Source organism: Sceloporus undulatus, chromosome 10 (assembly GCF_019175285.1).
Source record: "Sceloporus undulatus isolate JIND9_A2432 ecotype Alabama chromosome 10, SceUnd_v1.1, whole genome shotgun sequence".
NCBI lineage: Eukaryota > Metazoa > Chordata > Lepidosauria > Squamata > Phrynosomatidae > Sceloporus > Sceloporus undulatus.
This window is the reverse complement of record NC_056531.1, coordinates 4,199,619-4,213,129: the sequence shown is the minus strand read 5'-3', so window position 1 is coordinate 4,213,129 and position 13,511 is coordinate 4,199,619. Positions and strand designations below refer to the sequence as shown.

The window sequence follows — 13,511 nt, the reverse complement described above, 5'->3', positions numbered from 1 at the left end:
GGCGGAGAAGTGGCTCCAGAGCCGGTCGGGCCAAAGTAAAGAGCCGGCCCCTTATTCCTTGCTGCCGCTGCCGCCACCACCACCAAGAATACTCTGCTTCTCCATCGGCTTCCGCGGCGGACTTCTGAAGCCGCTGGAGAAGCGGAGTATTTTGGGTGGCGGCGGCAGCAGCGGCGAGGAATAAGGAGCCGGCTCTTTACCTCGGCCCGACCGGCTCTGGAGCCGCTTCTCCGCCGCCTTTTGCAGCAGCAATGGCAGAGAGAGAGAGAGAGCCCAGCTGCAGTACCCACCTCAGGTCTCCAGAGGGGCCCCCTCAAGCTGGCGCGAGTGCCTGCTGGGAGAGGAACCAGCAAGGACCCCAGAGACAGAGAGGTGGCTACACCATTCGCCTGTCTCTGGGGTCAGAATCCAGCGCATAAGACAGGCGTAAAAAGTCACCTTATACGCCGGAAAATACGGTATACTGTGTGACCCTGGGAGGAAATTCTATGTTAATCTGTGTATGTTCTGTTGTTGATGGCCGGGCATATACATACCCCACTCTCTTCCATGCCAGCATTCTCTGCAGATGCCAGCCACAGATGCTGGCGAAATGTCAGTAATAAACTCTTCCAGAACATGACCACAGAGCCCAAAAAGCCCACAAAAAACTTGAAAAGGGTGTTTGAAACCTTCGGTATTTCAACATTGAAATCTTCAGGTCAAATGTTGTGGGACACACTGCTCCTGGGGTGAAGAACCTTTGGTGCTGCAGATGTTTTGGACAGCTATTTTATAATCCAGGCTGAAACCTGGAGCTGATCAACAGCTCCACTGATGCTCTGCAACAGTGGTGCTCAACCTTTGGGCCTCCAGATGTTTTGGACTTCAATTCCCAGAAGTCCCAGTTAGCTCATTGTTCAGGAATTCTGGGAGTTGAAGTCTCAAAAAATATCTAGAGGACCAAAGGTTGAGAACCACTGCTCTACAGCTTCACTGAGTTCACCAGCCTCCCTACCAAGATAGCAACACTGACCTCCTGTGCTGAGTGGCAACCTATATGATGTCTCTGGAAGGTCCAGCCTTGACCTGATCAACAGATTTCCCAACAGACCACAAAACACCAAGCAATCACCATAGAAGCAAGAGCATCGTTGACCTTTTTGAGGCCATGGCTGGAGTGTGCTTTATCTTAGAAGTACAGGTAGCACCACCCCCACCCATGACCTTTGCTTCTCTGTTTTTGGCTGGCAGCTTTCAAATCCTTCTCCCATCCACCCACATCCTTGACTGCCATCCTTGTCGACACAGCCATGTTTCCTGCTTGAAGCATATCAGGGCCCAGGTTTTAATTCTGCAACCAACCTCAGGGACCCCCACACTCGAGGCTCTAAAAATCTGGATTTAAGTTTAGCCACCATAGCGTACTGTAGTCCTTCCCTCAGGGATGTCCCAGCTAACACTCCTAGCCCCAACTTGCTTCTTCATCTTTCACTACATTTATATAACGGAGGAGGAGGATTCTGTGATTTTATTGAAAGTGAGGTTCAGGGTGATCAGATGTCTTAAACTTGTAAATATAAAAGTATGCGTCATAATCCTGCTCAGAATGGAGGACATTTTGGAATTCCTCCTGGACAGAAGACTGAAATGTAGGACACATCCTAAAAAAAGGAGGATGTCTGGTCGCCCTGGTGGAATTACATTTGCAAATTAATTTCAGACAACTTGGTATATGGTTTTGAGAGTATGTTATGTGTAGCGCTCTTATGGGGGAAGAGGAGATTAATTGTAATATAATATAATATATAATAATATATTATAATAATTAATCCTCGATTGATTTCAAGAACTAATTAGACTGCCCCACTGTCTGTTTATAGCCGCCACTGCTACCTGCCTCTTTTATATTTGTAATATAGATTGGAATTTTAACCTGAAGTGTTTTTAGACTGAATAATAATAATACTAATACTTATTATTATTATTATTATTATTATTAGCCTGCCTCTCCCTTTCAGATTGAGGCGGGTTCCAAGCACAAAGAACAAATATCAAATATAAAATTATTATTATTATTTGTTATAATCGAGGGAAGAAATGGAAGCTATAATAAATTATTATGCATAGTATTTGCCATATATCTCCCCCTTAACAAAAATTCATAGTAGTCATGGGAGGGTGCTTTTTATGAAGGAAGTTGGATCATTTTGGTAGTCTAGTGACTCATTTTTTCTTCCGGTTGGTGGTTGTTTTCAAATTGGTTTTTTTGTTCCCCCCTTCCTGGCGATGAAAGTTTTGAAGCGTTTATCCCATGGTAACAAGAAGTATGGTGCTTTTGTCAATAACAATATATTCCGTTCACATTAATAAGCTGACGCGTGTGCCCAGCCTTCCAAAGCAGACACACAGAGTGTGGCAAGAGGGGAAAAGCTTAATTGCTATTCTTATTGAAAGTGATTAATCCTTTTGATTGAGGAGCTGGGAACACAATGTACTAAGGAGGACACGGGGGGGGGGGGGGTGCAAGTACAGAATTGGCTTTGCCAGCTTAAAAATGTAATAGGATACATTTGTGATGAGCGCTCTACCTTTCCCATACTTTGTGGTCCTTCTGCCATTGGCGCTGATGGCCAAATTGCGTGGGTCACAGTAGCCACCAAGATATGAACCTCACAAGGTGGCTTTGCGGAAATCGGGACTAAGTCTCCCGTTGGTCCTAAAGCGGTGACCAGAACGTGGAAATGTTAGGGTCGGTGCTAATGTGCTGATGTCAGATTGTTGAGGAAATTCAGTTTGTCACATTGAAACGTTAAGGAAATTTTACCGCTGAAATCAAATTACTAGTCCCAGTTGGAATAAATGCCTTGGATCAATGTGATTTACATAGGGGTTGCCTCGCCATTCAACAGTTGAGTCAGGTGGTCGGATCTAATTGGCGCTAGCCGTTAGCATTAGGCCTGTAGTATTAAATTTGTACAGTACAGTACTTAAAATGTAAAAATAATATTTGGAAAGACTGACCTGCAATTAACACACAAAGAAACAGCAATCTTTATTCAAAAATAATGTTTTTTGTGTTCAGTTAGTAAAACAATCCGTGTTATAATTGCTGGAAACCTTTAAGGACTTGGGGCAACACATTCTTTTTGTAGTAATTTATTTCCAAGCTCTTTCAGCGACCTGAGACTTATCAAGTAGCCCTGGTGGTGCAGTGTTTAAATGTACATGCTCCATCCAGAACATTGTGAGTTTGATCCCAGAGGGCTCCAAGATGGACACAGCCTTCCATCCTTTCGTAGGTCGGTAAAATGAGTATCTAGCTTGTTGGGGGCAATTGGCTTACATGTTATAAATTGCTTAGAAAGTGCTTTCATTCACAATGAAGCAGTATAGAAATGTAAATGCTACTGCTAAATGCTATTGCTATCAGGCCGAGGTTCGACTTCTTCAGTCCCACCAAACTCTTGCCGGAGGAGGACGCAGCATGTAGGTTTTGAAAACCTTCCACATGAAGCATCCACAGGAGACCGGTTGATGTTTCCAGGCCTCCAGTGAAAGCCTCTAGGCCAAAGCAGCTTGTTAGCTTTGCAGAATTAGAAGATCACTAGAGTTTTTTTTGTGTGTTTTTCAGGCTATGTGGCCATGTTCTAGAAGAGTTTATTCCTGACGTTCTCCAGCATCTGCGGCTGGCATCTTCAGAGAATGCGGGCATGGAAGAGAGTTGGGTATATATACTGTGTGACCCTTTTGCTGAAGATGCCAACCACAGATGCTGGCGAAACGTCAGGAATAAACTCTTCAAGAACATGGCCACATAGCCCGAAAAACCCACAAAAAACTATGGATGCCGGCCATGAAAGCCTCCTACTTCACATTAGAAGATCGCCGTTTCTAGCTACCGACTACCTTTACATACACCTGTTCCTGCTTGCAGCTAAAGAAGACCAGGACCAACTAAATGAACAAATTAGAAAAGGCCCTGACGGAGAGCCGTCTCCGATTCATATCGTGAGCTCCCTTGTAAACATTATTTTAGAGTGGCGTCTGGGCAGGGTTGTTTTAATGTGGAATGGCAGCAAAGCCAAGGAGGGCTAGAACAATGCTACTGAAACGGCTGGTTGCTGGACTGGTGCCCATCCTTGAAACATTGGCTCCTGGTCCCTGGCAAGTTTCCAGGTGATAAACAATTGTAGCTAGTGGGCACAAATATAGTGCTGGTCCCTGCCTTATTGTGGGGATGGGAGGGGGATTACCGATCCCCCTCCCCATGTCGAAGCCTGAGAAGCATTGAGCTAGAGGATAAAGGCAAGCAAAGGAACAAATATTATCTGAGTCTCTGTAGAGCAGGCTGCCTCTGGGAGTCATGGGTTCAAGCTGACCTCTGATCGGGTATGTGTGTCTGTCTGTCTCATCATACTGCCCTAACCCGTGAAGATGTTGTAAAAGCCACGTAAACAAAATAGTGCTTTCTACGTTGAAAATGTTCAGTGTATTAACAGAAACTGGCCACGTTTAGTCAATAGCGCTACCTCTATAGGAGAAAGAAGGCTGGATAGATTGATAGCCAGTGTTTTAAACCAAGATGTGACCCTTTTAGCTGTGTGTACCCTAAAGGCACCAGATCATGTCTGATCGTGGAAGCTAAGCAAGGTCACCGTGGTTAGTACATGGGCGGGAGACTGCCAACAAATATCAGGTACCAATGACAATCACAGTGTCCTAGTGTGGGAAAAACTTATTAATTATATAGTCTGGTTTAATTGTGGGTTGCGTATCGGGCTTTTGCACATGAGCAAAAACACATGCTGTGTGTGCATCTCACTGTGTCAAGTGCTCCAGCGGTTTTTGTGTCAAGTGGCCAGCATCAGAGATGACAGAGAGGGCCACAGGCAGTACGCCGACAAACATATAGTCAGGTGGTGAAAGAGGTATCACTTGGGGATTTCCTTGTGCAAACTGAGGGAGAGCAATAGCGTTGGAAATCTATACCATGCAGTGTTAGCAATTTGTCCCTTTTTCTGGCTAGTAGCCACAATGGCCCAGCAAGCAGGGAACAAGTTGCTAACCCACAGGGCTCCTAGACCAAACCTCAACAGTATCTCTCACGGCAGTTGTAATTTTCTCCTCTTTTTGTCTCCTCCATATCCAAGTTGTATGCGTCTCAGAACCGATATGGCCTTGTGGCTCTGTGACAGTTCCTTTCTTTCTTCTTCCTCCTTGACACCCTCAGGTCGCAGGAGTTACTCAGCCGAGCCTCACCTCATTCTTACCTCCCTGACCTGAGCAAACAGTCGGATATTGAGTTCATCGAGACAAAACGGCCCCGGCTAGAGCTGCTGCAAGAGCCGCTGCTGCGACACTCACCCCTGATCAACCAGAGCCAGCAAGGAGAGACAGATGATCTCTCTAAGGTAAGCCAAGGAACCTCTTCAAGACAGGCAGGGAGGGCATGTACACTGGTTTTGCAAGGAGGTCTGGAAAGCAATAGTATGTGCCTCCTCAAAGGCAAAGGGTCTGCTCTGTTTCCAGTGTAGAGGAGGAAACATATTTTTAAGCGTTCACCTCCCTGTGTTGGGGAAGGAGATGGTATTCTTGAGGGCAGGGGTTCATCAAGTACTGGATATACCTAGGACAAGGCAAATAGTACAAGAACCCAACAGCTGGAGAGAAAAACCCTTTAAAAAGTCAGATGGGGGGGGGGGATGCCCCATGGTCTTAGAGGTCTCTACGCTAACACACGGATTATAGGAAATAAAAAAGATGAACTTGAACTCTTAATACAGCAAAGCAAATATCTGAAACATCACTGAAACCTGGTGAGATGAGTCGCATGATTGGAATGTAGTATTAGAGAGGTATAACCTATTTCAGAGAAATAGACCACTACAGGAGGGAAGTAGTAGTAGCATTATACGTCAAGGATGTTTATACTTGTGAAAAGATCTATGGCTTAAATCCTGGGTTTCATGTTTCGACTCGGGTCCTGTCTCCAAGATATCTCCGAGATATTGTCTATGCAAATGTTCCAAAATCTGGGGGGGAAAATGGAAACCCCAACGCTTCTGGTCCCAAGCATTTTGGATAGGGGGGACTCAACCTGTACTTTGTTAATGATGTACTAGACCCTTGTGCTCATGTGTTTTCTCTGAAGCAAATAGATACTTTGAAGGTGGGTGGTGTCTTGCATCAAGATTGTGGCCTGGGTCCAGTAATTTGAGTTATGTTTTGTTTGCCCATGAGACTAAAGCAAGTCTGTCCCTTAAATCTTCTACTATTTTAGGTTTGGGTGGGTTTTTTTAAATTGAAAGCTGAGATTATTGGAAACATGATTTCTGTGCCCAGAATGGCGTTCTACTGTTTCTGCGTGCTTCTGCAGAACTGCAGCTCATTCAAAGCCCTAACCATTCTCTGTGTAGAGAGAATGTGATTCGAGAGACAAAATTCTCAACAACAACAACACTCTTTTCCTTGAGGGTCAGCTGAATTCTTTTTCTTCGCACTTCACAGTTACAGATTCTTTCAGCTCTTGCAAGATGCATCCATGACCTTGTCAAATGCCACATTCTGAGAGTGTCATAATCCTGTTTTAGCACTTTCCTATATGCACACTCAGCCCTTACTGCTCCCCCCCCCCCCAGTTCCACTTTAATTTTTACACACACTCATAAAAACTGCCAGTTTCCAAGTGTGCCTGCCCTCTTGCTGGCTTTCTCCCACCAGTCCTTTTTGACACACAAACTGCAGAAATTGGTTTTAGCATATGTCCATGAGAGGAAGTGAAAGCGCATCACACGATCATCTCTTGATTCGACTTGGTAGAAGTTTTGCATGCGTTGCTAGTGAACATCAAATGTTGTACATCTGCCAAATCATTAATATTCACCTTATTGAGGGAGTCACAGGATTAAACTTTATGGCAACACTTTTCTGCTAGTAGGACATCAGGGTTAGCGGTAGAGCCAGGGTCACCGTAACTTGGGTGGGGGGCAGTCCACATGATATAGAAGCAGCAGCCGGGAAGGACTGATGCTGGAGAAGCTACAGTTGTAACTGAATGTTCTTACAGTAGGCCTTGCTGCCCCAGCATTCCCAATACTGTAGCTGAGCACTGAACTTGGAAGCCTTTAAGGCAAGATGTCCTCTGTTAAAGCAGACTTTGCGGAAGAGAGGACTGGGCTGCCAGGCATACACATCACCTTCTGCTGGTGACTTCCATCAGATTCACCACCATCTTTGTTCTTGGGATTCTGGGGATGCTGAGAGTGAGCAAGCTGTTTTTTATTACTTTATTTTATATCATCATCATAGAATCATAGAGTTGGAAGAGACCCCAAGGGCCATCCAGTCCAACCCCCTGCCAAGCAGAACCACCAATCAAAACACCCCCAACAGAAGCCCATCCAGACTGTGTTTAAAAACTTCCAAAGAAAGGGACTCCAACACACTCCAAGGCAGTTTATTCCACTGACCAACAGCTCTGACCATCAGGAAGTTCCTCTTGATGCATGACAGGGTACATCAAATGCGTTAGGCAATGGGCTTGAGGCGGAAAGATCCTCTGATGTACAGTGGGCACAGGCTGCCAAGCAGACCTCCATTGCCTAACACATTTGCTGTTCCTCTATGAGAAGTGTGTCCTATGTTAAAAGTTGGCTCTAAGGATGAGACATGACTTGAGACTTGACTTGAAAGTAGAGTCGTCCCTTTGTATCCATGGAGGATTCGTTTTGCTCCCCCACTGCCGCAGGTAACACAAAACACAGGACCTTAAGTCTTGTTGTTTTCTAGGCCAGTGTGGTGTGCGTGTGGCCACTAGTGCGGCTGCATGCATGCACCTCCTTTACAAGCAACAAGGTCTTGCCGTCCACAGAATCTCGAATCTGTGGATAAGAAGAGCGCACTGTATTTTGCAAGAACTTGAGACTTGATTTGAGACTTGAAGGTAGAGACTTGCGATTTGGACTAAAAGAGTTGAATACATCGCTGTCACTCACTGAATGCTGGGGGCATTCAGCATTCAGCTATTAAATGCCGGCAGCATCCAGCTACGGAATGCTTCATGTGGCCACTGAATCTTTCCTGATCCCTTGCTGAGGTGGATTGTTTGTAGCAGCTGCGAAACTGCTCCTCCTCCTTCTGTCTTTCTGGTTCTTCTTTGCATTGGGCATTCCAATCTCTCCTCTCTTGCTGGGATTCAGTGCCTTTTCTCCCTCTTCCACCTCCCCCCTTCCCACAATGGGCTGGACTCTGCCGTTATTAATGAAACTGGCTGGGGCTTTCATTGACCTTGGCAGGTCTCCCACTTGGCCCAAGAATGACTGGCAGAGACTTAATCCCTAATTGACTAATCTAGGTCTTGTTGGTGACGCCAGTGCGGGTCACAGCTCTTTGAACGGAGTGCCGCCGCAGCCATCAGATGGGGAAAACGCGTATGATAGTCACATAGGGCCCATACAGACAGGCCAAAATAAAGCTGCTTTGGGTCACTTTGGAGGTATGCTGTTTAAACAGTGTATATGTCCTAAGAGGCCAGAAGCTGTGCCAAAGCTGTAGTCCAATCCTTAGGACTGGAGCGTGGCTTTGGCGTGGCTTCCAGCCTCTTAGGGTGCATGCATCATTTAAATAGCATACTGCCAAAGTGACCCAAAGCAGCTTTATTTTGACCTGTCTGTTCAGGCCCATAGTCATAGAACTGTCAATTCCATGCCTATCACCACAGCTTGGATACACATGGAGGGTGACATCTCTATTTCCATCTCCCTTATCCCCCCCCACACATCTTTTTTATTATTATTATTTAAACCCTAGAGAAATTTTTTTGGGAGAAAGAGGGTGAGGTCTCTCCGCCGATAAAACCTCATCAGTGAGCCTGTAAGTAAAAAATAGTGTAAGTGTGAGGGAAATGCTGAAAGTGAGTCAGCTATGGTCTGACCTCATTACAACTGCTGACTTGTTTCTTTCTTTTTCTGACACAGCTTTCCCCCCCGTTCATTTGCGACGAGTGCGTTCGGGGGGGGAAGAGACAAGGAAGCAGTGAAAAAGCTAGTGGATATGTTGTTGATATAGATCATTAGCCTGTCTGCCACCTTTATTTTTTTCTGTTTCTGTAGAGTGGGTTAGAAATGAGCGGAACACAGAGGGGTACATATTGTAAGAGAGAGAAGAAGGATAGCAACAGAAAAGAAAGGAAATAAATATTGCAAGCTAGAGTTGAACGTGGCCTCTGCATTTGAAATATTACAGGTCTATGCTGGTCTTAGCAGTCTTGGGCCAAGATCCTACATTGCATTAACCTTTTGCCAGCATACACAGAGTAGGTGTCAGAGGCTGCTCATTCTCCCTTTCCCAGCCAACAGTAGCTGGAGACTCCGGGCCTGAACAGACAGGCCAAAATAAAGTTGCTTCGGGTCACTTTGGTGGTATGCTGTTTAAATGACACACGCATCTTAAGAGGCCAGAAGCTGCGCCAAAGATGTGCTCCAGTCCTTAGGACTGAAGGGTGGCTTTGGCATGGCTTCTGACCTCTGAGGACTCATGCATCATTTAAACAGCACACCTCCAAAGTGACCCGAAGCAGCTTTATTTTGGCCTGTCTGTTCAGGCCCTCCCAGGTGCATCTCTATCTCCCTATCTACATCAGCTACAAAATGTGCCCAAACTCAAATTGTCTGCTCTTGATCACGGAAGGAAAAGGGGGGCAACCTCTCCTCCCAGCGTAAGGTTGCTTCTTCCTCCCTTCCTTTCAGGAGCAGCTGGACTGAGCCCCCGGTGCATTGCAGCCGGCAGTCAGTGGTCAGAAAGATGGAGCTGCACCCAGAAGTCGCCCCTGTTCCATTTGTTGCACACTGGTGCGAAGGCTTTGCAGAGAAAGAGAAAGAGAGATTGGATGTCTCTTTCTGCAAAGTCCAAAAGTGCATCCCTAGTTAAGTCCACCAGGGTCATCAAAAAGTGCCGTCCGTGCTCTCCATCTACTGTCAGCTGGGACCCATCAAGAGCGAGGTTTGGAGCGGTATCTTGGGATATTGGTTTAGCCGACGTGCTGTTTCCATAAATGCAATTTTTAGAAACAGTCTTCTGTTGCCTCTTGCTCCTTGCTTTTTTGACTGACGTCCACAGCCACATTTTAAATTACTGTTCAAGCCGCAACTGTGCGGCGAGCGAGGCTCCCCTCCCGTCCCGTCTTCGTTCAGGCTGACTGCTTCTTTGCAAACCCAGCTCATCATTTGCATAATTAGACCTTTCCATTCTGTTCCATCAATATTACAAGGTGACATCTCACCCAATTCTCTTTGGGTGAAAGCGGATCCTTTAACTTCATGCTCTCCAGCTCTGTAATTGGAAGAAATGCTGGCCCTCTCCCGTTCCCCACCCATTTCCTTCTGATGAAAAGCTGTACTTTGCTACACAGATAGGATGGCAGATTTGCTGTGTTTTGTCAGCTGAAACATAAAGTGCACTCTGAGGTCAGGGCAGGGGTAACACTATAGATTCTGTTCTTCACACTTTAGAATCTGTTTTCTGTTCTGGAGACCAGTGTTTTGATCTGCCGGTTACGCGGAGGATTCTCTTCTGGGAGGACACAGTAACATCCAAAATCCACACAACAGCACGACTACCCCTGGATATGTCGCAAATCAGTCCTCTGTCCTCTAATTTGTCTGGGTGCTCTTCTGTCTATATTATTATTATTATTATTATTATTATTATTATTATTATTATTTATTCCACCTCTCTACTCAAGCCTCGAGGCAGGGTACAACAGAGATCAAAACACATACCTTAAGTTAACACACATAAACCTAAGATACTTTAATGTCCTCCATCATAAAATTCAAAATAGACCATTTTAAAACTCTCCTGGCAGGTCATTCCAGAGTCTAGGGACAGCTGATGAAAATGTCCTCTGGGTGACAGTTGCCAAGTCTAGTCCTGGCAGGTTGAACTGAACAGTCACATCTATCTGGGCTGATGGATCCAGGAGCACCCCTAGGCTGTGGACACAGTCTTTCAGGGAGAGTGTAATCTCATCCAGAACTGGTTGATACACCTCTCAAATCCAGATTAGGACCCTTAATACTAAGCACCTCTGTCTTGTCTGGATTCAGCTTCAGTTTTATATTTCCTCATCCAGCTATTCATTTGGAGGAGACACACTATCCTTAGCTGAGGCTGTTTTCAAAGGTATGGAGAAATACATTTGGGTGTCATCAGTGTACTGATAGCACCCCATCCCATACTTCTAGATGATCTCTCCAGCGGTTTTTTTGTAGGCATTGAAAAGCATTGGGGTTGAATGGCACCTTATGGTATGCCATATAACAACTCCTTTTTACTTCTAGATGATCTCTCCAGCGGTTTTTTTGTAGGCATTGAAAAGCGTTGAGGTAGAATGGCACCTTATGGTATGCCATATAACAACTCCTTTTTCAGCAAATATTCCCAGTCATCACCATCTGGAACCTACCTGAGATATAAGACCAAAACCATTGCCACACAGTGCCTCTGACACCCCCCTCTGACATTCCATGGTTGATGGTATCAACCATCACTGAGAGGTCTAAAAGCCCCAGCAGGGACACATTCCCCCTGTCAGTGCTAACATGGAGATCGTCCACTAAGACAACCATAGCAGTCTCGACTTCGTTTCTTGCTCTGAAGCTGGTTTCAAATGAGTCAAGGAAGTGTGTGCCATCTAAAACTGCCTGGAGTTGTAAGGTAACTTGCATATCCTCCCACCTTGAGGCCCAGCCATCAACAACAGAACAATACACAGATTAACATGGAATTTCCTCCCTACTCAGGGTCACACAGTATATGTACATCCGGCTCTCTTCTGTGCCAACATTCTCTGAAGATGCCATCCACAGATGCTGGCGAAACGTCAGGAATAAACTTTTAGAACGTGGCCACAGAGCCCGAAAAACCCACAAAAACTATGTTTCTTATTTGCTTCTGTCCTTAAGGTTTTCTCTGCTCTTTTTACTTTTAGTGCCCACCTTAGCACTGGGCATTGGGTGTGTGAAGCCAAAGCCTCGTCTTGGCGGTTCCCCTTGGGAGCACTTGCTCTCTTGGAGCTGAGTTTGTAATGTAATTGGGCTCTTGATGGGCTCAGCTGCAGCATGATGCAGATGCCCCTGGGAAGCCGATCTTTGCGGAATTGATTGAATAAAAGCAACGCCCGTTCATGAACCTGTCAATAGCTTGACAAATCCCCCTCTCCCATCATCGCCCGGGAACTCGCACTCAAAAGCCTGCCGCACAGAGTTTGAAAACCTGCCTCGGTCCCTGCAGAAATTTCCGTCTTTCCAAAGAGTGACATTTCCATTTCAAAAGCTGTGGGCTCAAGTACGTCTCAAGTGGAAATGCGTTTTCCTCCCTTCCCATCTTTGCTTTGAATGGGAGCTTTAGAAATCTCATTTCCTTTCTCTGATAACCAAGTACTGAAAAGGACATTTGGGGTGTTCCCTCCACCCTTATTTCTTCCCATAAGAGATTATAGGGAAGGAACTTGGCTTGGAATAGCTTTTTTCCCCCTCTCTTCTTTCCCCCAGCTCCCCATAAAAGAGGACGATTGCAACAAAAGCATACCAGATGACAAATTCTGACAAGGTGGCACCTTTCCACCTGTTAGACACATCTCTCTCTATCTCTCTCTCTCACACACACACACATCAGATTTAATGGCTACATTTGTGCAGATTGGGTAAACCAGTATTCTGGAGAATCAAGCTTGTTGCAAACAAGTTATGGGCTCATGCACACAGCTTGCTTACTCCTACTTAACTCCTGCTAATAGTAAGATTTGTGTCTGGAAGGCCTGTGAGCTCCATGCAGTTCTGGTACTCAGAGCCTATGCTCAGAATTCTTTAACTCTCAAATTAAGAGTGAACTGAATGCAGGGTGTTTATAGACGAAAGGAATGAGGAAAGGGAATAAGGGATACGCTGTTTGTCTTGGCAAAGGAGAAGTCAATATTGGTTGTCTTTTTTATTTATTTACTGTTTTTCTTAGGGGGGATATATGAAATGAAATGAAATGAAATGAAAATGAAATGAAATTTTATTTATATACCGCCGTTCCCATGATCACGGCGGTTTACAACAAATAAAATACTATACAATGCAATTTACAAGCAGCATAAAAAGCAAATACTACAATACAAGGATAAAAATACAACAATGGCATAGCATTACATATTTCAAGCACAGCATAATAACAAATAACAATGCATTTCACTACAGGACAGCAATACAATTCAATACAAGATAAAAATCTATACATGTCTCAGAACAACCAATATTACATAGCAGCAATAACATATCCAAACAGTATAAGCCCAGCATTACTAACCAAACTAACCAAACCCCACCCCTCCAAAAAAACGCTGTTCCAGCGGCGGAGAGAAGTCCTCTTGGGCCGCTGCCCTGATGGAGGAGGGTGAGCGGCGGCGTCTCTGGTGGGGAGGCCGGGAGCCGGCTTTATGGGGCCGCTCTCACCGGCCCCACCCCTCCGAAAAACGCTGCTCCAGC

The 13,511-nt window shown here is 45.4% G+C and overlaps 1 protein-coding gene across 22 annotated transcripts in view; it reads left to right on the top strand.

The window, feature by feature from the left end:
- The window catches only part of NCOR2 (nuclear receptor corepressor 2), a 284,263-nt gene that overhangs the window by 118,264 nt on the left and 152,488 nt on the right, over positions 1-13,511 (top strand). For all 22 annotated transcript variants that reach the window (XM_042441337.1, XM_042441335.1, XM_042441357.1 and 19 more), the window contains one exon: positions 5,213-5,393. In XM_042441337.1, the coding sequence (XP_042297271.1) occupies positions 5,213-5,393 (181 nt within the window). The remainder of the gene's footprint in view (positions 1-5,212; positions 5,394-13,511) is intronic.